This window comes from Oncorhynchus mykiss, chromosome 29 (assembly GCF_057628025.1).
Source record: "Oncorhynchus mykiss isolate SJ-2025 chromosome 29, ASM5762802v1, whole genome shotgun sequence".
Taxonomy (NCBI): Eukaryota; Metazoa; Chordata; class Actinopteri; order Salmoniformes; family Salmonidae; genus Oncorhynchus; species Oncorhynchus mykiss.
Window position 1 is genome coordinate 39468465 of NC_143050.1, and position 24624 is coordinate 39493088.

At 43.0% G+C, this 24624-nt stretch overlaps 1 protein-coding gene and 1 long non-coding RNA gene across 5 annotated transcripts in view; one reads left to right on the forward strand and one right to left on the reverse strand.

Annotated features, from left to right (window-relative positions):
• Positions 1–23461, forward strand: part of LOC110509591 (noelin) — a 56920-nt gene extending 33459 nt beyond the window's left edge. For all 4 annotated transcript variants that reach the window (XM_021590575.3, XM_021590574.3, XM_021590573.3 and 1 more), the window contains exons 2-6: positions 1227–1376; positions 5503–5658; positions 7787–8006; positions 13307–13413; positions 21056–23461. In XM_021590575.3, the coding sequence (XP_021446250.3) occupies positions 1227–1376; positions 5503–5658; positions 7787–8006; positions 13307–13413; positions 21056–21730 (1308 nt within the window). In that variant the 3' untranslated portion in view covers positions 21731–23461. The remainder of the gene's footprint in view (positions 1–1226; positions 1377–5502; positions 5659–7786; positions 8007–13306; positions 13414–21055) is intronic.
• Positions 1–24624, reverse strand: part of LOC149970446 (uncharacterized) — an 89640-nt gene that overhangs the window by 26804 nt on the left and 38212 nt on the right. The window lies entirely within an intron of this gene.

Sequence of the window (24624 nt, forward strand, 5' to 3'; positions counted from 1 at the left end):
TAACCCAGCATTTGTTTGAGTGTGGGCCTCAGCAGGTCAATCACTCAGGGTCAAGGATAGAGCCATGTCACATCAACACCGTTGTCAGATCCCTATCAGATTGTGGTCAATTGATTGTGAGATCAGCACCACATTCTTTGATGACCTCTCAAGCTTTGCAGGATTCTGCATACTCAGCTTTGCCCTGTCTTCATTGTTTAATTTTGGCAATCTCACACTTCATCCTTGTATTGTTAAATAGTTGGACACCATGGCCTCCTGGGTGGCGCAGTGGTCTAGGGCACTAGCTGTGCCACCAGAGACTCTGGGTTTGCGCCCAGGCTCTGTCGCAGCCGGCTGCGACCGGGAGGTCTGTGGGGCGATGCACAATTGGCCTAGTGTCGTCTGGGTTAGGGAGGGTTTGGCCGGTAGGGATATCCTTGTTTCATCGCGCACCAGCGACTCCTGTGGCGGGCCGGGCGCAGTGCTCGCTAACCAGGTCGCCAGGTGCACAGTGTTTCCTCCGACACATTGGTGCGGCTGGCTTTTGGGTTGGATGCGCTCTGTGTTAAGAAGCAGTGCGGCTTGGTTGGGTTGTGTTTCGGAGGACGTGTGGCTTTCGACCTTCGTCTCTCCCGAGCCCGTACGGGAGTTGTAGCGATGAGACAAGATAGTAACTACTAACAATTGGATACCATGAAATTGGGGAGAAAACAGGTTAAAATATTTAAAAAAATAGTTGGACATCAATAACTTTAATAATGTACACAAACTTGAGTATTTCAAGGTCTCGACCAGTTCGATTGGCTGCTGTTCCCCTCTGTTTGCATTTGATGATTGGATGGAGCGGGGTGAGAGGTTGGAGGAGTTAAACAGTTCTCATCATGGCCATATGTCCCCGTGCTTAATCCTTTGTTCGTGTGCATCCCACAGAGAGACATTATGTAAGTGCCACTGTGGAGAGACAATAAACACGGAGTACTGAGGGTTTAGCTCCACCACTCCAAGTGGTTCTATATGTGACCACAAGCCTACAGTGTATGTTTGAAATGTGTGGCCAAGCTAAGCCAATGCAGTCAGAGAGCAGGCGAGGATGGAAGGGGTAGAATACGTTATTTGTTCAACAAATCCCTGACAATTGGATTATAGGATGGATGCTTTTGTTATTTTGTTATTCCATTTTTCCCGAACACCCACCCAACCTCCCTCCCGCTCTCTCTCTTTATCTCTCTCTCTCTTTCTTCCAGGTGTTGCCAGCGAACCCAGAGGAGTCGTGGCAGGTGTACAGTTCAGCCCAGGACAGTGAGGGGAGGTGTGTGTGCACCGTGGTGGCACCGCAGCAGTCCATGTGTTCACGAGATGCCCGCACCAAACAGTTGAGGCAACTGCTCGAGAAGGTAACTACACGGAACAAAATATATAAACGCAACATGCAACAATTTTGAAGATTTTACTGAGTTACATTTCATATAAGGAAATCAGTCAATTGAAATAAAGAAATTAGTCCCTAATCTATGATTTCACATGACTGGGAATATAGATATTGTATGCGTCTATAGTAAGGTAGGGGCGTGGATCAGAAAACCAGCCAGTATCTGGTGTGCCTCATGCAGTGTGACATCTCCTTCGCATAAAGTTGTTCAGGATGTTGATCGTGGTCTATGGAATTTTGTCTCACTTTGTCTCACTAATGGCTGTGCAAAATTGCTGGATATTGGCGGGAACTGGAACACACTGTCTTACATGTCGATCCAGAGCATCCCAAAGCTGCTCAATGGGTGACATGTCTGGTGAGTATGCAAGCCATGGAAGAACTGGGACATTTCTGGGACAGCTTCCAGGAATTGTCTACAGATCCTTGCGACATGGGGCCGTGCATTATCATGCTGATATGAATGGCACGACAATGGGCCTCAGGATCTTATCAGCGCTTCTCTGTGCTTTCAAATTGAGTTCGTTGTCCGTAGTTTATGCCTGCCCATACCATAAACTCACTGCACCATTGGGCACTCTGTTCACAACGTTGACAAACTGCTCACACACACAGTGTCTACCATCTGTCTGGTACAGTTGAAACTGGGATTCATCACATCTCCAGTGGCCGTCGAAGGTGCCCACTAAAGTCGATTACGACGCAGAACTGCAATCAAATCAACACCCTGGTGAGGACGACGATCACGCAGATGAGCTTCCCTGAGACGGTTTCTGTCAGTTTGTGCAGAAGTTCTTTGGTTGTGAAAACTCATAGTTTCATCAGCTGTCTGTGTGGCTGGTCTCAGATGATCCTGCTGGTGAAGATGCCGGATGTGGGGGTCCTGGGCTGGAGTGGTTACACGTGGTCGGTGGTTGTGAGGCCGGTTTGACGTACTGCCAAATTCTATAAAATGACTTTGAAGGTGGCTTATGGTAAAGAGATGAACATTACATTTTCTGGCAACAGCTCTGGTGGACATTCCTGCAGTCAGCATGCCAATTGTGTGCTCCCTCTGGCATTGTGTTGTGTGACAAAACTGCAGATTTTTGAGTGCCTTTTATTGTCCCCAGCACAAGGTGCAGCTGTGCAATGATCATGCTGTTTAATCAACTTCTTGATATGCTATACCTGTCAGGTTTATGGATTAGTCTCACTAACAGGGATGTAAACAAATTTGTTCACAAAATTTGAGAGAAAAGCTTTTTGTGCATATGGACATTTCTGGGATATTTTTATTTCAGCTCATGAAACATGGGACCTACATGTTGCGATTATATTTTTTTTCATTGTATTATTACTTCATGCCCAAAGCAACACTAACCAATGACCTGTCAAGTCTTGCTTCACAGACTTCAATGGAATTATTCAACTACCCCACCACCACACAACCCACAGACAGCAGCCCACACATACCAGCAGCAGTCCAAGACAACACACTACTTCAGCACCCTCCCTTAACTTGTTCAGCACCAGCTCCACAAAATTGACCCAAGTTTACTCCTCCAAAAATGCTGGGTAAAAAAAACAAACAGACATGAGTTATTTAGCATTGTTTTCTTGAACATGCATTGACAATAAAACACAACAGATGTACCTGAATGACATTTACTCTCACGGGTGGCCAAAAATAACAATACGAATGCCACGCCCATACTAAGACACGCCTCCAGTTTTCTTATCTGACCTGATGGATCATTGCTCAATAACCCAGCATCAACAACCCAACTTTAAGTAAACAATGGGTTGTTTGTGACCCAACTGACTGGTTCAAAATAACCCAACATTTGTACGTCCAATATTTACCCACATTGGGTTATTTTTAACCCAGCATTTTTGATTGTAGCTACACTGTAAAACCATGCAGCATGTGAACACTTTCATAACGTAAACATCAGTGTTTAAAACTTCAACATTAGGCATTTAGATTAGACAACAAGTGTTCTCATCTTAAACACAGGTGTTTAAAATGCAAGATTAAACATGATAGTCAGCTGTTTCCTGTCAGTTTCCAATCAGGAGAACACCTACTGTATATCTCCCAAGTGATCCGATTTCAAACACTAGTGTTTACTTTCCCATCATCCTGTTTAGAGTGCTTTTAGTCATTACAAAGTGATGTGACTTTCCATAACTTTTATTCAGATCAGTGTTAGGAATGTCTGTCACCTTACCTACATTTCAGCGAAGTGAATAGGACATTTGATTCAAGAAAACTTTTCAATCGCATGGTGTTTTTGTTACTCGTGTTGAATTCATTTCCGTTAACTCTCTCGGAGTGCAAAAGACGTGGGAAGGGTGCCACGATCATATATTTCTCAGCGTGATTTGTTGCAGGTTGATTTTTTAGAGCAGTTTGTCTTATTATCTATTGATCTTATACTATACAAAGATAAATAACTAAACATTTTCTAAACTAATCCAATCACTAAGGGTTTTGTTTATCGCGCCCGTTGCTGAGATGGTTGTTCCAGTTTAGATGGTTTAGGTACTGTAATCGTCTTTGTTATGTCCGCCATCATAGCAGTCATTCTGAGTGCAGGTTGTGGGTGATAAAATAATCAGGTTGTTGGATATTCTCCCACTGGTTTGATTCTGATAGTAATTACTTACTGCTTCACTGACTTGTTGGTTTTATAGAGCCTGTGAGTCAGGATTTTCAGATGCGAATGGCCCGGATAGCTGATTGCCTTACGAAATGTATTAAATATGGTCATAAAGCTTTTTACATTCAATTGAAATACTTTCACTTAGGCAGTCACGTGAAGGCTTCAAGGGTGGAAGGTTCTGAATGTAACAACCATGTGTCTCTCAGTAACATACACAGTCATACTGTAGGTGGGTATTTCTTACATTCATTCGAAAGGCATGCAGGCAAATATGCAAACACAGCTTTACACCCTACCTACAGTGTTAAAATAACATCCCCAGTGTTAAGTGTTTCAAATCTAAACACCGTGTGCCGAATTAACATGTTCTTGTGTTTAAAAAGTGTTGCAGCGAATTAACGTGTTCTGGTATGTACAATCTAAACACTGTGATTCATTTGGATTGGAATTCGAAATGCCTTGACGTGCCTAAAAAAAGTTTCACAGAAAAGTGTTTGGTTGTGTTTAGATGGTTGTCACCCACACCCACCTGCGGCCCCATCCTCATCCGCCCTGTTGTTCATGAGACAAGAATGGGAACCGGGAACCAGTCAGCCACTAATGAGTTCCATGGAAACCTCCACGGAGTCACCATGGAGTCACTATTACATCACCGCACACTAGCCAAACAACACGAAAGATGATGCAAGCCAGCTCAATGCACATACAGTGCAGCAGGGATTTACACACTCGGTCCTGGGGCCCCTCCCTGGGTGCACGTTTTGGTTTTTGCCCTAGCACTACACAGCTGACTCAAATAACCAACTCATCATCTAGCTTTGATTATTTGAATCAGTTGTGTAGTGCTAGGGCCAAAACGTGGGGGGCGGCACAATTTGGAAAACCCTGCAGTACAGGGCTTAGAGAAGGAACAATTACCAAATGTTTGTGGTATTCATGATGCATGATTCTGTTTTGGCTAGCAAATGGTAAAGCTAATCTCAAAATAACCCAGAGTGTATCAGAACAGTTGGTGAGTGTCCATAGTATTGCTCGAGCTGCCAATAAGTATGATTGACGCATAAAGATCTCTCTTCCTTAGACTAAGTGATTTGTTGTTCAGTCACGTCTGTGGAGTTGTCTGTGGCATACGACAGGCAACTAATAATACATAGCATTATTATGGACAGGTATAGAAATAGAGCACAGTACAATTTGACATAGCAACACCACATACAAGAGAGGATCAGGCCCTTTCTTGTGCCACCAGTTAGTACCAATCAACGATTTCCCACAAAGCTAAGATGTGCTCTGCAGAAGTCAGACTCTGAGCCCAGACCATAGAAATATAATTGCTAGAATGGGCATCCTATTCAAGTCAATGTTCTGTTATGGAAGAATCGGTGGCCATATTTGAGTGTAGGCATACCCATCTCCATGTCTTCCCTGTTCTCCCCAATGTAGGTCCAGAACATGACCCAGTCCATCCAGGTGCTGGATCAGCGGACACAGAGGGACCTGCAGTACGTGGAGAAGATGGAGGTGCAGCTGAGAGGTCTGGAGACCAAGTTCAGACAGGTGGAGGAGAACCACAAGCAGAACACTGCCAAGCAATACAAGGTACAGCAGCAGACCAGTACACCTACACCCACCATGCTGGGGCTATAGGGGCCATCACCATCACCACCACTCATCTGATCAAAACCACCTCCATCCACCATGGATTGGTTTATGTGTGTGCCCACTCTGGATATGGTCCAGCATCAGATAATAAACAACGACATTCTCAATCAAAAGTCTTGGATGTGCTGGGTCCCTCACAGATAATCAATGGAGAGCACTCCCAAAAATGTAAATTTCAATACTTATGTATTACCCATGCATGTTTGGCGGATGAGTATTGATATTGAACCATTGGAGTGCTGAAAATTTCCTTCTTCTATAGTTCGCCTGAAGTGCTTTTCATATTCTCTAGGAAAGGCTCTCAGAATTGAATGCATCAGTATGTGTCAAAATGAACTGTATTGGGACTTAAGACTTTTGAACAGGAACATTTGGGAATCTCTCTTACCGAGAAACAGTCTTCTTTCTCCACAGCAATAACCATTGCGACAACAACTACCACTGCCACTAATACTAGTAACGATAATGAATTATAGTATATGGGCTGGTACTGGGGGGATTCTAGACCATTCAGTGGGCACATGCAAAAACTATCATCAACCAGATATTAATTCATTGCTTAGCTCTCCTTCCTTCCTTCCTTCCTTCCTTCCTTCCTTCCTTCCTTCCTTCCTTCCTCCCTTCCTCCCTTTCTTCCTTCCTCCCTTCCTCCCTTCCTTCCTTCCTCCCTTCCTTCCTTCCTTCCTTCCTTCCTTCCTTCCTTCCTTCCTTCCTTCCTTCCTTCCTCCCTCCCTTCCTTCCTTCCTTCCTTCCTCCCACTCCTCCCACTGCTTCCTTTTAAATGATTATCGACAATCCAAGTTTAGCACCCCTTTTTTTTATTGATTGATTTAACTAATCAATGAAAGAGTAGATCCACCAGTAAGGTCATAGCTAACCAACTACACCTTTTAAACCACATAATCATTAAGCTACACCTGCACATTGGTGTTACTTTCCTGACACTCAGAAAAGCACATTTGTACATATTGTACGTCAACATAAACAGCCGTGTCGATGACATTTGGGAAACAACTATTTCCACCCCCTGCACTCCTTTCGGCGTGTGTACATTTCCAATGCATGCCCCCCCCCCCCCCCCCCCCACCCCCACACCTTCATATCACGAATGCAAAAATCAAAGTCTGTTTAACATGTTCTCTAATCCAGTGTGTGCATTACTGTGTGTGTTGTTTTGTGTCTGTTAGATAGGTTAGTAAGCTAGATGTCAAAAGTATGTTATTTTCTTGCTTGCAGGGCTAACTTTAGGACATGTAAAGAGAGAAGAAGAGGCAGGTCAATCCCATGTTCCACCTGAACTGGGCTACCACAGTACTGAGCATCAAATAGTTTATGATTGACCTTGAGCACCTTTAGTACTACTACTAAGAAACCCCACCTACCGCCTTTCCCAACCAGCCAGTCTACCTACCTATCTACCCACCACTGGTCACTTCCTGCATGTTACTGTTGCAATGTTTCCCATCCAAAAGCTTTTTCAAAAGTAAACATTTAGTTATTTACAATGATTGATATTGTTGTTTTGATGATTATGATTATTGTTGTTTTACTTTAGTTTTTTTTGTTTGTCTATGTATATTTGGTCACTAAAGACTCCCACGTACTTACAAACATTAGTGAGGATAAAATCCCAGACACTTTGTTGTGTGTGACATGTCGACGCATGTAACCTTTTGGAGATGTTGCATTTTAAACGATGATGACCAATAAAGCGCTTTCCCAATTGTTTCCTGGTGTACTGGGAGCTTGTGTTTAACGCAGCGGCTCGTCTCCATTAGGACGGAGCCTCCTGCTATCTCGCCGATACGGTGGAACACACACTGGGTTTGTTCCCTCAGACACACACACACACACACACAGGTACAAACACTGTACACCCACACACTAACAAAGAGGGTGCTGTTACAGAGTTGTGTATTGTCAGAGAGTCAAGATAGGCAAGGCTAGAGTAGTCAGGGCCAGATAGGTGTTTTATCTTTTTTTCTTTTGCTGCTTTTTTGGAGTCTCTTATATTTTTGTTCGCCAAAAGCATGACACTGAACCCAGCTTATTTTAATCCTTTCAGGCCATAAAAGCGAAAATGGAGGAGCTTAGGCCGTTGATACCAGTGTTGGAGGAGTACAAGGCCGATGCCAAATTGGTATTGCAGTTTAAGGAAGAGGTCCAGAACCTGACGTCAGTTCTAAGCGAGCTCCAGGAGGAGATGGGAGCCTATGACTACGAGGAACTCCACACCAGAGTGTCAAATCTTGAGGAGAGACTCCGAGCATGCATGCAAAAATTAGGTAGGCGGAGAAAGCTTCTGACACACACTCACACGCTCTGGCTGCGTTTTACACAGGCAGACTAATTCAGATCTTTTGGCAAATAATGGGTCTTTTGACCAATCAAACAGGCTCTTTTGACAATAATTGGGCGAAATATCAGAATTGGGCTGTCTGTGTAAACAGCCTTTGCACACTTCCAGTGTTCATGGACAAGTTCTTTATCGTTTTAGACTAAAGTGAGAGCTTCAGGCACATGTAGTACACACCTCAGAAACGTTCAACATCAAGGCGCACAGTGTACGCAATGGATACACCTGAAAAGAAATACACAATCCCTTTTTTTTTTAACACATTGGAACACACCTTAGCTTCTTCAGAGATCTCATGAGCGGACAAAACTATCACATACATGTTATCTGTGCATTGTGTCTATCTTCCACACAGTTGTTTCAAAACAACTGCTTTTCAATACTATATAGGCCCACCTTTGTTTGATCTCATTTTAAGAAAACAGGATCCCATATGTTGGCCTCAATCTAGCCTCTGTTTAGCCAATGTGGTGTAGGTGCATTTGATTGACAGCGTAGATGAGTTGTATGCACAACCTACGCCCAATTTTAAAGTGTGATTCACTTATTCGTAAACATATTCTGTCACGCGTGTGCTGAACACACACACATTACTTCCTCTCTGCAACATACACACTCTCACTCTCCCTCATTTTCTATTTCATGTTCCCTATCTCCCCTCCCCCACCCTTTATTTGACAGTGATGGCCCCCTGCTTACTACCAGTACATGATTATTCGAGCACCGGTAGGCGGTGTCGTCACTCACAGCTTGTGTCCTCAAATTGGCTCCCTTTTTTCCTGTAACACCTATAGTGCGCTACTTTCGACCAGAGCTCCAAGGGCTCTCTGGTCAAAGTAGGGCACTATATTGGGAATCGGGTGCTATTTGGGACACATCAGGAGATCAATCCACGTGCAAAGCCTCTTATCTACGTAGAGTTCTGTGAGGATGAAGAGACACAACTGCAGGAGACAGTCCACCCAGCATGCAGAAGTTACGAAACAATGAAATGAAATGATTTCACCGCTTTTAAAAGGAAATGGCCAAAAATGGCTAAAATGTTCAATTGCTAAAACATTGTAAAATATTCCGCTATCTCTGTCAGGTCCACATTGGGTAGACATCAATAGAAAAATAGGATCTATATTACTTCCTTTTTTTATTGGATGACGGTTATTTTTCATTCCTTAAAAGTCAATAGTCTGATCTCTGCTCAGGCAGTAGCAGACAAACAGCCAGACAATGTTCTCTCTGCTCCCTATACTCTAGGCCTACTGTCTTTAGTCATCCTATTTAACTAGGCTAGCCTGCCTAAGTATGCTAGGCTAGCCTGCCTTAATATGCTGCAGGGCTGTCTGCCCGAAATCATTTGACTAGTCCCCGTCACTCTCTCTCTTCATGGTGCTGTGTACTTTCCTCTCTCATGCGGTCTGTGTGTATCCAAGGTAACGCAGCAGGCATAAAAGTGTATCCTAGTGATGGGTTGTTTGGTTGCAAATGGCTCTTTTTGAACGGCTCTTTTTGGTGAGGCTCTTTCTGGTGAACGTCGGGAACCGAATCCCTTCGGTGAAAGAGCCGTTCATTAGGCTCCCTGATTTCCATACGTACTACTGCTTTTTGAGCGCAAAACAATGTTTTTCTTCAGAGAAGTTACAAAATATCACCCCAAAGAGGGTGAATCCTCACTGCAGAAACAATAAATAGTGGGGAGAGCGCATCAATCTGGTCCATGCCGATTTTGTCAGTGCCTTAAAACAGGCCATCTAATCATAATAAGAAATGAACTCACATTTCATGATCTGACATAATGGTAGCCTACCTTTTGGGCTTTACATTGGAGATTAGCCTTTTAAAAAAAAAAAATGTTCTAGATTGGGTTTTATTAAAAACGAAGAGCCATTTGGGAGCCAAATGAGCCGTCTCTTTTATGTGAACGGTGCCAAATGAGCCGGCTCACTGAAAAGACTCGGAATGTACATCACTAGTGTAAAAAAAACAGGCGCAATGGATTATGGTCGTTGTAGTTAACTACCATGTTTCTGCACTGAACTAGGCTGAATATTTGCTTCATGAAAAGTATAACTCCCTTCAGACCAGTGTCCCACTCTCTCGTGAATGATTCAATTTCTCTCCAGAGAAACAGCACGTTGGGCTCAGAAAAAACATAACTAAATGGAAATTAGGACTGACCTGAGCAGGGTAAACAACTAGGTTGGCACCAGGAAACAGCAAATGGAGGGGAGAGAATAAGAGATAAATAAAAAAATACTAAATCATAGAGCGACTGACAAAGAGAGAGAGCAACTCCGGAAAGGAGAGACATGAGGGAGTGATGGAGAGGGGCATAGGGAATGAGTGAGCATGGAGAAATAGTGAAGGAGAGAGGTAAAGGGAGAGAAAGAGAGCGAGAGAGAGAGAGGGAAGGTGAGTTAGAGCTAGAGAGAGAGAGAGCTGAAAGAGAGGGAGAGATAAAGAGAATGGATCGCTGAAGGCCTTTCCTTCAGGCTGTTTTGTGGCAGATAGAGTAACAGTAGCTGTGACGTTGGCGACACAATGGCCATCCATCACGAGGACATGGCATCTCACAGGGATATAATCAAATAAATAAATCATCCTGTAGTGCTCCGGTTGGGCCGGTGAGGTCCCTTGTTCTGCAGGACAGGACGAACGTGCAGTAGCTCCTGTCAGACCTGGGTTTAAATACTATTTGATATATATTTTCAAATTCTTTAGCTGGGCTTGATTGAGCTAGAGTAGTTGCAAAAGTGCCAGCCCCGGCCATCTGGCACTCCAGGCAGGCTAAAGCAAACACCATTTTTGGGTGAAAGATTTTAATTTGTTTCTGAACCCAGGTCTGACTCCCGTGTGTGACATCACAGGGAGTGGAACAACACCATCACTTAGTGATGGATAGAGCAGAAAGGCAATCTCACCTAGGTCCCCAGGCACCGACAGCTCTCTCTCTTTCTTTTGCTACACATAGCCCGGCTATACCTACATCTCGCCCCCTATCACTGCTTCACATAGCCCCCAGACACTTACATCTTTCTCTATCACGCTCCTTCTCCCTCCCCCTCTCTCGCACTCTCTTTTCTATTGTCTCTATATTTACACTCTTAGGTGCTATCTACAACCTAAAAGGGTCCTTCGGCTGTCCCCATAAGAGAACCCTTTGAAGAACCCTATTTGGTTCCAGGTAGAACCACAGAAGGTTCTACATGCAACCCAAAAGAGTTCAACCTGGAACCAAAAATGGGTTCTACCTGGAATCAAAAAGGGTTATCCTATGGGGACAGCCGAATTTCCATTTGGTACCCTTTTTGTCTAAGTGTAAACATTACATCATTGCTCTTCCTCTTTATCACTGCTGTCCTTTCTCTTTCTTGCCTTCTGTTATTTCTCTCTGTCTCAGTAGACAATCCTCCTACTCTCTCCTATAGTCCTTCTTTCTGACCCCAGCTCACTATATAAAACCTAAAGATAATAAAAACCAGTCTTCTCTCTCTCTCTCTGAAATATCTCTGTTCCCTTCACACTAGGATCAGGCTGTTCCCTCTTTTGTGTGTCCACGTTCATTCACTGATTCGATAATCCTCAAATCATCATTCCATTCCACAATGACTGACTGATGGTGTTTGGGTTATTTCAATGTTATAGTCTAGTAGTGATTTCCATTAGATTTCCCCTAGTCTAGCTCTGGTTGGCTGGAGCCATATTCAGGCCAAGAGGGGATTAGATTAGACCCGATGTGCATATTTCTCCCAGAGGTCCAGACCAAAAGGTAATCTAAAGATAGGAACGATTAGAGGAAATGAATAAAGAAATAAAGGTCCAGATTATTACTATAGTCTGGTACCCCCACTGAAGTGTTATGTAAGGGGCTGATGGTAGTGGTGCTTGTTTGCCCATGTGATGTCGCGTTTGTCTCGCTGCTGCAGATGCTGAGGTGTCATAGTCACAGCCATACACGTGAGGGCATGGACAAATAATACACACACACACACACACACACACACACACACACACACACACACACACACACGCGCGCAGGGAACACACAGGAATGTGCACGTTGTACGCAAACCTCTCTACTTGATATATGAAATGTTTTATTTTATATAACCAATGTGTTAAAACACACAAATGATCCAGTTTTCACATCAAAAACATTCAAAGTGTGACTGTGAAAAAAAGGAACAGAGTTGTCACAGAAATTGTGAGAGATGAAGATGGTCATGTGAGGGTGAAAGGAAAAGTAAAAGAAGGAGCAGAAATCTCATCTGGATTCTATGAGTCCATCCTATAATTGCATTTCACAACCACTTTATTGCCAGAGAGAGAATGGGAAAAGGAGGGAGAAAGGGATAAAGGTATAGAGGGCAAGAGAAGCATAGAGACAGCGAGAGAGAGAAAGAGTATTGTTGGGGACGGGACCAGATAGCAGAAATGAAGATATAGTGAGAAAATGAGACCTTTTAAATGTATAGATTTGTTTTTTACCATTAGCATACAGAGCAAGTTCAGTGATATTTTTTTTATGAGTTTATTTATATTGAATTCACCTTTGCCTCGTCAAAACAAAGTGTTATGTCAATTTAACAAAATACTGCCTTTCAAATTAAGGAACAATAATGTCAGTGTGTGTTTGAGCTGTTTGCTCGTTAGCTGACATTTAAGATCTAACCACAGAATCGAGGTTGTTCCCCATCTGTTTCAAAATAACAGCCCATTAGTCCAACTACCTGGCTGTCATCGGGGAGGGAGGCACAGCCGAGCGTTCAGAGCTAGATATGTCAACTTCACATTAACACCTCAATCAAGCCTAATTAACAACATGCTCAGCTCACACAGCTTAGAACAAATGGAAGCAGGAGCAACAACACAATCCTACACAACTTGAATAACAATGAAATCTCTCTCTCTCTCCATCCCTCAGACACAAACACAGACATAAACATAAGCACAGAATACCAAAGACCATTACAGGACCTTTATTCTCTCACAGATGGAGGAACCAACATAGACACACACAGCAATAAAATACGCACATTCCGTTCTCCTTTTGTGATTGAAGGCTACAGGTGCATGTTTTGTAAATTATGTTATAATGTGCAAGTACAACATGCTTTCTTTATTACAGCACGCTAGACAATATAAATAATAAAGATGTGCCCTTGAATGCTGAGTCTATGAGAAGTATATGTTGTATCTATGAGAGGTATTTCTATGTCCGTTATTCCTTCACAGCATGTGGGAAGTTGACGGGCATCAGCGATCCTGTCACCATCAAGACGTCTGGATCCAGGTTCGGATCCTGGATGACTGACCCTGCAGCACCGGAGGGAGATACACGGGTAAGACACAGACAATCAATCAAATTTATTTAGAAAGCCGGTAGGGTAGGAAAGACATATCAATTCATGATATCTACCAGTAAATGCTAACTAAGGCAACAATGAATATGCAACCAGGTATTGAAAAAGTTTAGTCCGCATCAGGGGCGTAGACATGGATGGGCCTGGGTGGATCGAGGCCCACCAACTGGGGAGCCAGGCCTTTACAGCCCCACCCAATCAGATTGATGTGGTTTAAACATTGTTGTGGATTTAGACCATCAACATTTTTGGGAAAATCTGAAAAATCTTCAGAAAGACAAACAAAAAAACCATAGGAAAACATAGGATCTTTCACACAGGGTGCCTTTCCATTGCTGGGCAGGCCGTTTGGGAATTTTCTGGCAAAATTAGAGTATTCCCACTTCTCCAGGTACCACTACACCACTGCATAGGGCCGATGGAAAGACAGCAGTCACACACAGCATGATGTAAAAGGATAAGCAGTCCATAAACCTCAACATAATAAGCCAGTAGGTCCCAATCATCAGAATACAAAAACACAACCATTAACTATTTCCCAATCTAAATGTATAACTATTACTTACCATTGCAAAAAAAAACACATTTCACTTTTATCACACAAAGTAACCAGTGAACTACAGTTTAAAGTGGACAGAATCCTGAGTAGCGCAGTGGTCTAAGGCACGGGTCCGATCCCAGGTTGTGACGCAGCCGGCCGCAACCGGGAGACCCATGAAGCAGCGCACAATTAGCTGAGCGTCATCTGAGTTAGGGGAGGGTTTGGCTGGCCGGGATATCCTTGTCCCATCAGGTTCTAACGGCTCCTGTGGCGGGCCTGGCGCCTGCACACTGATACGGTCGCCAATTGGATGGTGTTTCCTCTGACACGTTGGTGTTGCTGGCTTCCGGGTTAAGCGAGCAGTGAGTCAAGAAACAGTGTGGCTTGGTAGGGACGCTTGTCTCTCAACCTTTGCCACTCCCACTGACAGTGTTTTAACAACTATGCAGATATGAAACAAACAGACAATCATTATATCAGTCAAAAATATCAAATTACCAGTTTATGCTACAAAAACAAACTTTATAAGAAGCTTTAAAAATAGGTTATATTTGACAATGTTCCATGACGTACACTAAGGCATTGTTGGCAGAATAGATGGATGCAGTTCAATGCATGATAAATATAATTCACCAATAAATGTCTTGGTAATCCCATAAATGTTGCTATCAGGTTGTAAATCACAGCTGGCTTGGTACATGCTGCTTCCATTCGGGATGCACTGTTTCAGTTTCAATGACTCAATATTCTGGACAAAAATGGACAAATGTAACTAAGGCTAATACAATCAATGATCACAAGTCAGTCAAAACGTGGCTAATAGACTAGCATATAAACTCAGCAAAAAAAGTAACTCCCCTTTTTCAGGACCCTGTCATTCAAAGATAATTCATAAAAATCCAAATAACTTCACAGATCTTCATTGTAAAGGGTTTAAACACTGTTTCCCATGCTTGTTCAATGAACCATAAACAATTAATGAACATGCACCTGTGGAACGGTTGTTAAGACATTAACAGCTTACAGACGGTAGGCAATTAAGGTCACAGTTATGAAAACTTAGGACACTAAAGAGGCCTTTCTACTGACTCTGAAAAACACCAAAAGAAAGATGCCCAGGGTCCTTGCTCATCTGCGTGAACGTTGCTTAGGCATGCTGCAAGGAGGCATGAGGACTTCAGATGTGGCCAGGGCAATAAATAGCAATGTCCGTACTGTGAGATGCCAAAGACAGAGCTACAGGGAGACAGGACGGACAGCTGATCGTGTGGCAGACCACGTGTAACAACACCAGCACAGGATCGGTACATCCGAACATCACACCTGCGGGACAGGTACAGGATGGCAACAACAACTGCCCGAGTTACACCAGGAACGCACAATCCCTCCATCAGTGCTCAGACTGTCCGCAATAGGCTGAGAGAGAATGGACTGAGGGCTTGTAGGCATGTTGTAAGACAGGTCCTCACCAGACATCACCGGCAACAACATCGCCTATGGGCACGAACCCACCGTCGTTGGAGCAGACAGGACTGGCAAAAAGTGCTCTTCACTGACGAGTCGCGGTTTTGTCTCACAGGGGTGATGGTCGGATTAGCGTTTATCGTCAAAGGAATGAGCGCTACACCGAGGCCTGTACTCTGGAGTGGGATCGATTTGGAGGTGGAGGGTCCGTCATGGTCTGGGGCGGTGTCACAGCATCATCGGACTGAGCTTGTAGACATTGCATGCAATCTCAACGCTGTGCGTTACAGGGAAGACATCCTCCTCCCTCGTGTGGTACCCTTCCTGCAGACTCATCCTGACATGACCCTCCAGCATGACAATGTCACCAGCCATACTGCTCGTTCTGTGTGTGATTTCCTGCAAGACAGGAATGTCAGTGTTCTGCCATGGCCATCGAAGAGCCCGGATCTCAATCCCATTGAGCACGTCTGGTACCTGTTGGAATGGAGGGTGATGGCTAGGGCTATTCCCCCCAGAAATGTCCGGGAACTTGCAGGGCCTTGGTGGAAGAGCAGCAAGAACTGGCAAATCTGGTGCAGTCCATGAGGAGGAGATGCACTGCAGTACTTAATGCAGCTGTTGGCCACACCAGATACTGACTGTTACTTTTGATCCCCCCTTTGTTCAGGGACGCATTTATCCATTTCAAGTGTTAGTCACTGGTCTGTGGAACTTCTTCAGTTTATGTCTCAGTTGTTGAATCTTGTTATGTTCATGCAAATATTTACACATGTTGAATTTGCTGAAAATAAACACAGTTGCCAGTGTTTTTTGCTAAGTTTATGTTTATGTAGCAAACTAAAAACACATAGCCTAACGTTAGCTACTGTAGATAGCTAGCTAGCTGCTAGGAGGAATTCATGCCATTGGAGGAGTGACTGACTTTTTCCCCTCATATCGTTTTTTGGTGGCTATATACAGCTAGAGATACAGGTGTCATTTTGTTAGCTAGCAAGAACTTGAACGACTGTTATCCAGTTAGCATATCTCTTGCATTCGCAAATTCACTCTTGCTATCTGCTCCGATTTCAGAGCACTCTCGTCTGCGTGTGCCAGAACAACTGATTCATTTTCGAACGCGCAACATCCACTGAGTATGACCGGTATCAATAAACATAGGCAAAAAAGGTTATTTTTAACTTGCTCCAGATAACATGTAAACAGCCTAACCAGCTCTGCTACGATGAGTAAAATAGTCAGAGTGAGGTGTCTGGAAGTACCTAGCTAGCAAGCTAGACAACTTTAGCCAGTTAGCTTGGATGCTTGCTTGGGGACAAGACTGCGTTGGCAGTCAAGCTGCAGAAGGACGAGGAGGCTACAATTCCCCATTGTTTATCATTGGAATTTTGACAGTCAGCTAGCTGAAAAAGTTTGATAGGGTTTATCTAATATTCCTTCGTTAGATTTCACTCATCTTGCTCTGGCTAGCATTAGTTGTTGATCTTGTTGTTGTTGATGATGTGCATAACAGAGAGAGAGAGAGACTACCTTTTCATGGTTGTTTCATCAATAGGACTGTAAAATTCCCAAATGTTAGAGGACTCCTGTGGTGTTTACATACAGTATTTGCAGAAATCCATTCACATGTATTTTATGGCTTTTGGTGAATGTGTTCTAATGATCTAAAGTCGCACTGTTGTAACTGCCTGTAAACACACAGTCCAGTTCAAAGTGAATGATGGCAGGTTCGTGTGACAAATGGCTTTTTAGTATAAAGGCCTACTGTGGCTCTGATTGGCTATTTATTTCACCTTTATTTAACCAGGTAGGCAAGTTGAGAACAAGTTCTCATTTACAATTGCGACCTACAGCACACTGGTCTGTCTATACTCTGGTCCTGGACAAGACATGTTTCTATTTAGTTTATTTACTGCAGTGTCTATTGTCCAAATGCAAGGCCGCTTTCCCACTCTATATTACTATAAAATTTCACAAATGCCTTAGTATACATCATTCCTAAACATTCTATTAATTTATGAAAATGTGAAAATTACCATATTTAGGTGGTCTTGTCAGAAAATGTTTTTAAAGTGTCATATTCTGCCAGGGAGTGTATATGAACAGCTTTTAATAAGGTTTCATGTTGCTAAACTGCTTTCAGTTTCACTTAAAATGCAACAATGTTTCACACAAATTATTTTCAAAGAGATGTCTAACAACAGCAAAGACGCTGCAATAAAAACACAGTTTCACTCACCAGATGATTTGGAACTTAACTTCTTGTTGAAAGTTATTTTTGAAAAGGGGTTAGCAACGACATCCTCTTTCAAAACACCTGCTGCATCCTCCTGCAAACTAGCCGACAACAAAAGCTAGCTAGCTTGACCATGGGAAAACTACTGCTCGCTATTACGCAGTGACCTGTTGACCTTCAAAAAGGCAGAAGTTTCCTTAAGTTTTTTGAAAAACGGTCCCACACATTAAGTCAAAATGTGATTGTTTTATTCCACTTTCACTCCAAAATGTTGCCCTAATACACTTGGCACATGGCTTTATCTAGCTTCTGATGGACTATCCAATGGTTGACTTAGCTAGTTAGATGTATCTTCCCAGAGACCAGCAGTGTTAACCCTTTCCAGCAAAAACCGAAGAGATTCAATCAGAGCGTCATTGAAAATAATATTATAATTATTATAATTATTGATTATTATTATAATCATTCATTTATAAATCCTTAGCCCTTCTCTGAATGCGCAGAAGGCCCATTGTTCCCCACTGTGTTTGGGTTAGTAATAATTTGTAGAGTGGCTCTATTTTCCCTCAGCATGCATTTATTCACTATTCTGAATGTCTAAAGAATCCATATGTTGTTCTGAAATATGAACACAGAAATACTGGACATTTTGAACTCTTATTATGTGTTGATTTGACAAAATTGCAATCATGGTCTTGAATTGGACTCGCATTTTCCTGGTCTCAGTCTTGCCTCGGTCTCGCTTTAGGTGGTCTCGACACAATACTGGCTGAGACACACACAAACACATGCAGACACACACACACACACAGTCACACGCACAAACATATAGTATATATACACACACACAAACACACACACACTTGAGCCATCCATCAACATGGTAAGCCCAGCTCCATTAAGGTAATGATTTCATGACCTTGGTACTGTGTTTCACTCCTGTTGCTACTGGAAGATCAGACTAAGTGCTTTACAACATTGCATTACCCTCACTCAGATCATGCACACACACACACATGTTTGTTTTACTATCCTTGTGGGGACCAAATAATTGATTCCTATTCGAAAGCCTATTTTCCCTAAACCTAACACGAAACAAAAACCGGCTGCATGCGTGCGCCATCGTGCACCATCGTGAATACATTTATTTTGTCCCCCCACACCAAGCGCGATCACAACACGCATGTTAAAATATCAAAACAAACTCTGAAACAATTACATTTATTTGGGGACAGGTCAAAAAGCATTAAACATTTATGGCAATTTAGCTAGCTAGCTTGCACTTGCTAGCTAATTTGTCCTATTTAGCTAGATTGCTGTTGCTAGCTAATTTGTCCTGGGATATAAACATTGAGTTTGTCCTGGGATATAAACATTTGGCTTCTCAAACATCTTGTGGTGGAGGAATCCTAATTAGCTCGGTAATATAGATAATTAAGATGTCTTATCTGTATAATATGCTTATATAATTGAACTGTTGAACTCTTGTTATTAGAATGTATCCCTTCGGACTCTGGTGTTGGCAGTTGCACTTCACCCCTATGGGCCTCAGTCACCTGGGGTCCAGAGAGCATAGGAGTCAGGCTTGTCTATCACATGTCCCTGGTGCTATGCAGAATATCAGAAAGATAAGAGGACAGGAGGGAACATTGTCTTCATGTGTGAATGTCTTTACCTATTTTAAACCATGTGAAGGGATGGCTTGATGGGGAACCACAATGTCTGTGCACCAGTCACTTCCTCCTTTTGCCTTGGGGGAGAGAAGATCTGAGACAAGATGTGTGGGGTAGTGTCTTGAACCATTATACGTCATCTCTGATGTTGCACCTATCCTGGGATACTGTATGACCCAGAGGCTGACTCACCACAGGACTTTACAATTGATTTATTCCATAGAATGAGTTGGTGTTTCTGTACTGTGAAGTACCAGGGACGAGATCTTAGGGGCCTAACTCGGTACAATTAAAACCGTCTTCATAACAAATGCTATCTGGCTGGGGGGTACTCCTTTCTCACCTTGTGAACCATTCCATACATCTGTTGTTTGTCATGTAGACTAAGAGGGTGTATCTGCTAGAAAACATACTCTATGCTCCTTTATTAATAAGGTTTGAATAAAGTAATATCCTGATTGGTGATTGACCTTGTCTCTCCTCATTATTGATTAGAATATCCATGACAACCAAACAAAAATAAGTTAAGAAACTTAAATAGCTGAAGTGAGCTGCACTACCTTCATATGAGTAAAACAAATGTAGTTTTTTTGAGTAATGTATACTTAAATGTAACACCACCACTAAGCCACACCTCCAATAATTTCCCAGTGTACCTTGCCTTTACGATTGAATTGTAGCGAAACAACCCATGAATGCATTTGTTAGTGACAGTAACAGTAACAGTAAAATGTTCAGTCCTGTTGCCTTCACTAAATGAGTTTCTAGACTAATGTTATCGTTATTATTGAATCATTACATGTATATCATAAGGCTCTATACAGTGGCCAGAAACTCGTAGTCTATAGGCTGTATCAGGCCTGCAAGTAGGGTTGAGAAATTCCACAAACTTTCCAGTAATTTTACAATGTACTGCTTGTGAGTACACCTGCTTGTGAGGTGGTCTATGAGAGAGTGTATGAGACAGTAGGGAAAGACAAAGTAGCTAAGTGGGACCGGAAAAGATGTGCTATGTATCGTTTACATCTGTGAGACCATGTGTAATGTGTTCTAATAGTACCAGGAAGACAGATTAGATGTGATTGATCACAACAGAGAGGCCCTTTCTTTCTTTTTTTCTTTCTTTTTTTCTTTCTTTTTTTTCTCTCTCTCTCTCTCTCTCTCTCTCTCTCTCTCTCTCTCTCTCTCTCTCTCTCTCTCTCTCTCTCTCTCTCTCTCTCTCTCTCTCTCGCTCTCCCTCTCTCCCTCTCCCTCTCTCTCTCTCTCTCTCTCTCTCTCTCTCTCCCTCTCCCTCACTCCCTCTCTCTCTCCTAAGAGCCATAGGGAGAATGCAGCTGAGATGAGCATTTTATCTGGAATGATCCGCATTATTCCCAAGAGGCTCATTCCCGATCCCGGCCTGCCGCCGCCTGCAGCTGCCTGTCATTCCTGACTGTTTGTATTCACAATCTCGTCTTGGTCTGCTCCATCAGGAGGCAGGAACACTGCTTCCCGCTCCGCTCTGAGCTGAGGCACCGATTTAATGAGGCTTTCTGTGGTCCACACGTTTATATGGCTCCCATCTACATAATGGTGCACTGAGGAGTTTGATATGAGGGTTTTAAAAGGACTGCAGGGTGTGTTTTATCTTGTTTGTATTATAAAGTTGCTTCTGACTCTGTGTTAATGGTTCCTCTGTTCTTCCTTCTCATCTGTTCTGTCTGTTAGGTGTGGTACATGGATGGTTACCACAACAACCGATTTGTGCGGGAGTACAAGTCCATGGCGGACTTCATGACGACGGACAACTTCACGTCTCACCGCCTCCCCCACCCATGGTCCGGTACAGGTCAGGTGGTCTACAACGGCTCCATCTACTTCAACAAGTTCCAGAGCCACGTCATCATCAAGTTCGACTTCAAAACCTCCACCATCAGCAAGTCCCGGCAGCTGGACAACGCCGGCTATAACAACATGTATCACTACGCCTGGGGCGGCCACTCCGACATCGACCTCATGGTGGACGAGGGCGGGCTGTGGGCCGTCTACGCCACCAATCAGAACGCAGGGAACATCGTGATCAGCAAGCTGAATCCCAGCACGCTGCAGATCATCAAGAGCTGGACCACCAACCACCCCAAGAGGAGTGCCGGCGAAGCCTTCATGATCTGCGGTACTCTCTATGTTACCAACGGTTACTCTGGAGGGACCAAGGTGTACTACGCTTACAGCACTAACTCCTCCACGTATGAGTACATAGACATCGCCTTCCAGAACAAGTACTCCCATATCTCCATGCTTGACTACAACCCTCGGGACCGTGCGCTCTACGCCTGGAACAACGGACACCAGGTCCTGTACAACGTCACGCTGTTCCACGTCATCAGCTCACAGGAACTGTAACCACAGAGGCAGGACTATATACAATATAATATATACACACAATAGAAAGAGAGAGATCATTCTATATATGAACATATATCTATGGGAGACTTTATGGAAAGAGTATCATATATAGTATATTGTAAAACTGTACTACGAGAGATTAGATTAAACGTGACTGGAACTGCAACATAGATGAATGTGCACTATCTATTGGAATTAAAAAGATAACTGTTTGCTAAGAAGGAAAGAAACATGATACATCTAGAGATCAAAATGATATATTGGACTGAAAAGAACAGATGCCAAATAAACATCACGCCTTTTTGAATCATGAATAGTAACTATCGTAGAAGATTGTCTTGGTGGCTCTGTGTGTCTCTGGATGGACTGTACCTCCTTCCTCCTTCCTGGACTTATCTCAGGGTCAGGGAGGTCCTAGCAATGGACTATGGGATTGGTTATTAACTGTTTGCCAACCAGGACCCCCTGGCCCCTCAGACAGAGAGGGAGAACCTCGCCCCTCGAACAGATAAGGGGAAAACAGAGGAGGACCTGGTCAAACGGTTAGAACTAGGACATTATTTGGAGAACTGTGGGAAGATATTATGTCCAGATGACCACCGAGCCTATGACCACAGTCTGTCACACACACTTTTATCCATTCAGTAGCAAATAAAGAAGTCTGTAAACAAGTAAACAGCAACAACATCAACATCCATGAGAAGACCTGGGCCTGTATTCACCAAGAGTCTCAGAGTAGGAGTGCTGATCTAGGATCAGGTCCCCTCTCTTATGCGTTATGTTTGAAGGGCAAATCTGATCCGAAATCAGCACTCACTTTTTGAATACAGTCCCTGAAAGCACTGACTGTTGGGGCGAACTGTTGTATTGTACAAGAAGAAGGCCGGGATTCAATCAGAGCCGCGTAGTAACGCACTTGACATTTAAAGGTAAAATTGATTGAGCCGACATCTGCAGCGTTTCCATAGACGCAATCTCCGCGAACTTTGCCTCTAAAAGCCGAATTGTCGACTGCGCTAAGACGCGCCTATTGGATTGAATCCCCGGTTGAAGACTTTCCTGTGTTTGTGACTCCGTGTGAAACAGCCTTGATTTGCATGAGTGTTTTTTTTTACCATTCTCGTCTGCTACCTTCTGAACGTCGTTGTGCTGTATTATACTGTACCTATTGAAGAAGGGGATGGGGTAAAGGGTTAGTGTAGGTACCTTTGGGATTTCAGGGGAGGGGAGTTACAAAGCTGTTTGCTTTTTCACTTGTTTGTTTATAGAATGTTTTTTTTCTTCCAATCAGATCATTTTTTTTCGGGGGGGGGGGTAATGTTCTTGTATCACCCCCTAACTGTTGGCACCGGCTTTGCTTCTCTGTCTGTGTTTAGTTGGGACATGCGTGGGAGAACCCTAGCTCATATCCAGTTGATATATTTCAGAAGATTAGAAAATAATAGATTGTATCACGTAATATATCCAGGAGACCTGGGCTCAGTCCTATGGCTTCAACCTAACCATCATCAGCCTACTGTTTGAAGTATCCCTCTTAGTCGAGGGTAATGATGTTAAATGTATATCTCCCCTCCCACCCACCAACAAAAGAATAATGCTGTTTAAATGTAAATCCCATCGCAGAGGACAATGGCTTTTCACTCTTTTTGCGCTTTTGCTGGACGTGTGTTGTACCTGAGATGAGATAGTTAATGGTTTGTGTCAATAAACAGAGAATCTTTGTTCCGAGCTGATGCCTCACACAGTCTGAATGACAAAATGATTGAGCGCCATGGAGCCACAAAAGGGGGAATCGAAGAGCCCCAGGTTATGGCTGCTGTTTCTGTGCATGTGACTGACTGTAAGACCACCTCATGGGTCTTACTCTAAAGTCATGTTTTTTGAGTGTATTCTGCTTCAGATAAAAGTTCAAGAAAGATTATTCCTTAAATGGAGATAATTTACAGTATATAATTTTCCGTATGTGGACAAGTGTTTCAGAATCAGTGGTGGGGAGTAGTTAACCACATGTAGTTCAACTAGTAACTTAACTACATTCTGCAGTAGCTTGGTGGTAGCTGAACTACATTCAAATCTTGTTAGTATTTTCAGTAGTTGATTACATTTCTGCAATGTTAGCGGTGTACTTAACTACTGGAACTGCAAAGTACTTTTTTTGCAGAAAGAAAAGAAAATCAGAACTGCCTTATACTCACTTGAAACATTGTCTTTGTGTTTAATAGACTATATTACCTATTCTGCAAACATCTGACTCCAGAGTGAACTGTTCTTGCAATTTGTAGTCTGACATTTTTTTTTAAACATTTTGTTGCATTACAAAGTGGGATTGAAATAGATTTGTGATTTTTTTTCTCCATTTGATCTACCCAAAAAAGACAATTCTACACATTTTTACAAATGAATAAAACATTATAAAACTAAATATAGGTGTTGCATAAGTATTCACCCCCCTTGTTTAGGTAAGCCTAAATAAGTTCAGGAGTAAAATTTGGACTCTGTGAAATTATAGGGGTTGACATGATTTTTGAATGACTACCCCTTCCTCTGTCCCCCATGCACACAACATCTTTAAGGTACCTGGGTCAATCATTGCATTTCAAGCACAGATTCAACTACGAAGACCAGTAAGTTTTCTAAAGGCTCATAATGAAGGGCAGTGATTGGTAGATGGGTAACACTAACAAATCAGACATTGACTATCTGTTTAAGCATGGCCAAGTTAATAATTATGCTTTCGATGATGTATTAAACCACCCAGACACATCAAAGATACAGTCATCCTTCTGAACTGATCTGCAGGATAGGAAGGAAACAGCTCAAGGATGTCACCTTGATTCTAAAACAGCTACGGAGTTCAATGGGTGTGATGGGAAAAAAACTGAGGGTGGATC